Here is a 5,012-nt window from a genome sequence, read left to right on the forward strand (position 1 = left end):
GTGTGTGTGTGTGTGTAAGTACTTGTTCACATGGTGGGTGTGAAATGCCTTGGGGGATGTTGTTGCCTGGAAGCCACCATGTCTCTGAAGGTGAAATAACTCCAAACAGGCGCACACCTATCCTCTCACCATTACCCTGCAAACCTTAGGGACGCACACAGAGTGCTTTCCCATGTCTTCAGTGTGTTAATCCAGAGTAGGGGTTAGTCTACTCTGCTTCAGATGTGTGTATGTGCGTGTGCTTATATTCCATAGAATAGATAGATATTAGGTTGGTCTGTTTAGTCCGCCCATCTTTCTGCCTGTTTATCCTCACTGCTTTTAATCTTTCCTTTGTCGCTCCTCACAGAAAGACAGACTGCAGTCTCTTACCCTACTTGATGATTGACATTTACTCCCACTAGCCTAGCGCCTAGCTAACCCCCAAGAGGGAAGCACAGGCAGACTCAGTACCTCTACCTCAACCACAGCAGCTACAGCAACCACTACAAGACAGGGGAGCGTAGTCGATACCGTTTTATCATAAATATCGGCTATTGAGTATGTGTTTGGTTGTTCCGTGTGTGTGTGTGTGTGTGAGCGTCGTACAGTCACGGTTAATTTACAGGCTGACAGGTGCCTGACCCGACTGTCTCGCTGTTAATCAGTGTGTTTTTCTGTTTTATGCACATGAGGACAAGTGTATGCATGTATGTTTATTCATGTGGTGTAATTAGCAGAATGTGTTATCGGCAGTGTGTTGACCCCCTGAGCCCGGGTCGTACTGCGGCCTGGAGGGCTGATGGCTGGGATGTAATCCTCCTGTCACCCTCAGGGCACGGTGGGATGAGGGGGGCTTGTGTTCCCCTGCCTCATACGTGAACCCTCATTAAACCCACCACACCCCAAACACGCACACACACGCTTCCCATCGCTAGCACAGCTTACTGATATGTTGAACCTGTCAGCATGAGCACTTCTTTACTAGGGTAACAGACAAAAGAGAGAATTGGCTGTGATTGTGAACTTTGTGCCCTGTAAAGATTGATATTATTGGAATTGTTTGTTATGTTGTGTGTCTTATCTTATTTCTATCTTGTATATTTCTCCTGTGACAACTACATTTAACCATAGGTTTGCTTGTCCTTCTGTGCCGGCTGTCCCTTGATCAAGTCAAACATCCCAGTACCTTGTATTTCATTCATTGTATAACTGTCCCCCTGACACTCACAATGTTACTGACAAACCTGCTTCTTTTCTGTCCCCCTGCAGCAGTTGCGAGCTAACATCAGAGAGATGGAGAAGCTGTGTGCTCGGGTCCGTGCTGAAGACGCCGCCGCTCTGGAAGAGCTTGTCAAGCCAGTCAGAGACAGGGCGTCAGCCGCCGCACGGGACTTCTTGCTTTTGCACTCTAACCCCGTGTCTCAGCCACCAACACCTGCCGCTCAGCCATCCAGCTGTGCGTCCAGCAGTGGCCACGCTTCTGACGATGTGGACGAGGAGCCGGTGTCTGGCAGGCAAATTCAACTCCATCTTCCAGAAATCCCTGCTGACCAGAGTGCAGCTGAGTCCTGGGACAACCTCGAAGAGGTACGTCTGGACCCTCCACATTTTGAACAGAACCCCTAACATACAGTGTGGATATCATACTCTATTTTATACTTACTTTATTATATCTTCTTTTTAAAAAAAGGTAAACAGCTTAATGCTTAAATGTTCTAAACTTAATTTAACTATAGTAAACAACACACTAATAGCTGCCAGTGCCAGTTTTTCAGTTCTTAGAAAAGAGGATGATGAAATCCGAATGAAACAACAACAAGGAAACCATTTTGACTTGTCGTTGAAGTAAAAACACACAATTTACTAATAACATTAACAATGGCTTTGTTCTATTAAAGTGTCCCACTAAGTCATGACAGTGTGACAGTGAACAATACCAGAACCCTGAAGCTGAAGCAACTAAATGGAATTCAGCCATTATTAATATTATTATTTACGCCTGTGCTTTTTCCACATGTCAAAAAAGGCCTATGTTGAATTAAAATCAAAGCACTATCTGGTAAAGCACAAGTAAGTAGTTCCCAGCCTTGGTCTATACTAAACGTTGCCATGGTTACATGCATTATTCATCACTATTGCAAGATCATCTAATGCAATTGACCCCTCTTACCTGTTCCTACAGACGCACTTATTGCACGCTGCTCTACTATAACACACATTAATATTCACTCTCATTAGTTAATGCGATCGTCAGTTCCAGTCACTGACAGTTCGGACGTACTGTAGCTGTCGATTTGTGTGATAAGCACCACAGTTAAATAAATAGTCATTTTTTTCTGTCTCAGGATCTGAAGGAGCTGAGCGGTTTGGTGACGGAGTTCTCTTTGCTTGTCCATGTGAGTACGAACACGGCAATCTGCTGTGTGCTTTCTGGCTGCTACATTCACATAGAGGCATTTCTCTATCTACATGTGTGCACAGCTACCCCTGTGAACGAAAACAATGTGACAGAGGCAGTTCGCCTATAGCGTTTCCAGGAAGTGGCGTGTGTGTGTGTATTTGACCATGTGTGCCTGTGTTGCCTGGTAAGGCTCCTCCGAGAGGAGTTTACAAAGATCAGCTCAGGACTACTGCTGGGGCCCCAGAGGCCCCTTCACCAAGGCAAGGGGAGAGATTGAGGAGTAGACGAGGGCGAGTGGGAGGATTTGGGGGAGGACAGCGGGTTGTCCACAGGGGGAGAGGAGGGGGAACAAGGGACACATCGGAGCAGGTGGAGAACAGACGGCTCAGATTATCACTCTGTCCTCAGGGATGGAGAGAGAGAAGCAGGGATGGCTGAGTGAAGGAGAGATTAACGGTGAAAAAGAAAGAGAGAGAGTGAAGACGTAGTTAGGGTGAAAAAACAGACAGAGGCCTGGGGAGGGAGGGTAGAAGAGCATAGACATGTTGTTGTGGTGTCTCAAGGGTGAAAGACGCCGTTAGAGGAGTAATATTCCAGCGCTCAGCCACAGTGGAAATAGTGAGTGAGTGTGTGGTTGTGTCTGTTTCTGTACATGCGTCATGTTAGTGGCTGTTCCGATGTTTGTGTTCTTATCTATATGTTCTTTCTTTATGTGTCTTCTAGCCTGATTTACAATTATAAGCCTGTAATGTGATTGCACTTTCTACTAGGTTTAAAACTGACTGATGCACTATTTCAATTATTCAAGAATGTATCAAGTGTTTCTGATATTATTCATTTATTTTGGAAAATGTAAACAGCAAATGCCCATCACGATGTGCTAATGAGCTAATGTGTCTATTGTGTCTAATGTGTTTCAATTTATATGATTTCATTTCATTTAAGATCATCATAGTTCAAAAACAGAGGCTGTTATATGATAATATGAAACAAAAACAATAAAAAATTTACTTAATAATAAAACAATGCATTGTTTACCAAAACAATGTTGAAGATGCACAAATCAGTTAATCAAAAGATTATTTTAGCACAGCCTTTCACCTTTGATAATAGTAGAATTTAAACCTGTCATGTTGCTTAGAAGGCCATGAGGTAAGATTAAATAAAAACTATTTGACAAATGTTAAACACATTCTCACCACACAGTCCATTTAATGGAGCTTTCAATCAATCAGATGGAGTTTGCTCAGTTGTCATGGAATTGTAGGTGCCCCTTTTATCATCCAACTACTACTAAATGGACCTTGTATCTTAAAAAAAAAACATACTCAAAACATGTGACCACATTTTAGGGATATACAGACTTAATCATTAGTCTATTAGTTGATCAACAGAAAATTAATCACTTACTGTTTTTATAATCAAATGATTGTTTTTGTAATTTTTCCTTTGTTATTATTTTATTACTATTGTTATTTTATTGTTATTGGGCATTTTATTCCTTTTATTAGATAGCAATAGTGGAGAGATGGAAACAGAGGTCCCTGATTGAACTAAAACCGGGGACGTTCCATATATTCCTCTCCCCGTTCTAAAGCATCTCTAATGTGAGGATTCGTTGCTTTTCTCTCTTTTATATCATTGTAAACTGAATATCTTTGGGTTTTTGACAGAGAGCCCAAGATGTGAGGCATTTTTCAGTATTCTCTAATATTTTATCCAGAAAATAATCAGCAGTTGCGTCTCTTGTATCCAGATTAGTGAAGCCGTAATATAGGGGTCCAAGTGAGGTACAAAACTACTGTCTTCAGCCAGAACAGTTTCAAAACCTTTGAAACCATCACAAAATAACAGGAAGCTGTTACATGGGTTTGTGTAAGAGAAGCTGTAAAAATGGACAGAGAGGTGAAGGTGGGAGAAGAGGTGTTAAAGAAAGCTGAGGCAAGAAGAAGAGGAGAAGGAGGAGAAGTGCTCTGGTTGTTGTTTGGTCACTGTGTCCATCCAGCCCTCACATGGAGAGAGACAGCTGCCACTCTGAATATTTCATGAGATCTACACAATGCCACACACACACACACACACACACAGTGAAATCCCCTTTGAATATACCTACAGCCTCCACACACACCTTTCCTATGTTAACTTGTGCTGTGGAGCAGAATTTGGATAGATAAGAAAAAAACGTAATACACAACAGGTGGTTGCTCTGTCACGCGCGTGCGTGTGTGTATCTAGGTAAATGTGGTAGCTGGAGTGTGTGTGTGTGTGTTAATATGTGTTTGTGTGTCTAACCCCTGTGCATCAGTCTCAGCAGGGGAAGATTGACAGCATAGAGGACAACGTCAACACAGCCGCTGCCAACGTGGAGGAGGGGACCAAGAGCCTGGGGAAGGTGTGTATATGTGTGTCCTGATGATCTGGTGTGTGTGTGTGTGTAGTGTTTGGGAGATGGGGGAGATCGATGGCACTTTGCCTCCCAGCCATTCCACAGCGTTTGTCCCTATTGATCCACTCGAATACGGAGGAAAGCTGCAATTAAGGAAATAGAGAGAGGAGAGGGATAGAGAGGAGTGGAGGGGAGGAAGAGTGATAGAGAGGTAGGATGAGACAAGAGAGGGTCTATGTGTTT

General features: G+C 43.2%; 1 protein-coding gene across 1 annotated transcript in view; it reads left to right on the forward strand.

Annotated features, from left to right (window-relative positions):
* Nucleotides 1-5,012, forward strand: part of stx17 (syntaxin 17) — an 11,910-nt gene that overhangs the window by 2,335 nt on the left and 4,563 nt on the right. The window contains exons 4-6 of the mRNA XM_035673185.1: nt 1,252-1,569; nt 2,328-2,378; nt 4,689-4,775. Of these exons, the coding sequence (XP_035529078.1) occupies nt 1,252-1,569; nt 2,328-2,378; nt 4,689-4,775 (456 nt within the window). The remainder of the gene's footprint in view (nt 1-1,251; nt 1,570-2,327; nt 2,379-4,688; nt 4,776-5,012) is intronic.

The sequence above is a fragment of the Morone saxatilis genome, unplaced genomic scaffold, assembly GCF_004916995.1.
Source record: "Morone saxatilis isolate NCDOM2014 unplaced genomic scaffold, NCSU_SB_2.0 Contig24, whole genome shotgun sequence".
NCBI classification, from domain to species: Eukaryota; Metazoa; Chordata; class Actinopteri; family Moronidae; genus Morone; species Morone saxatilis.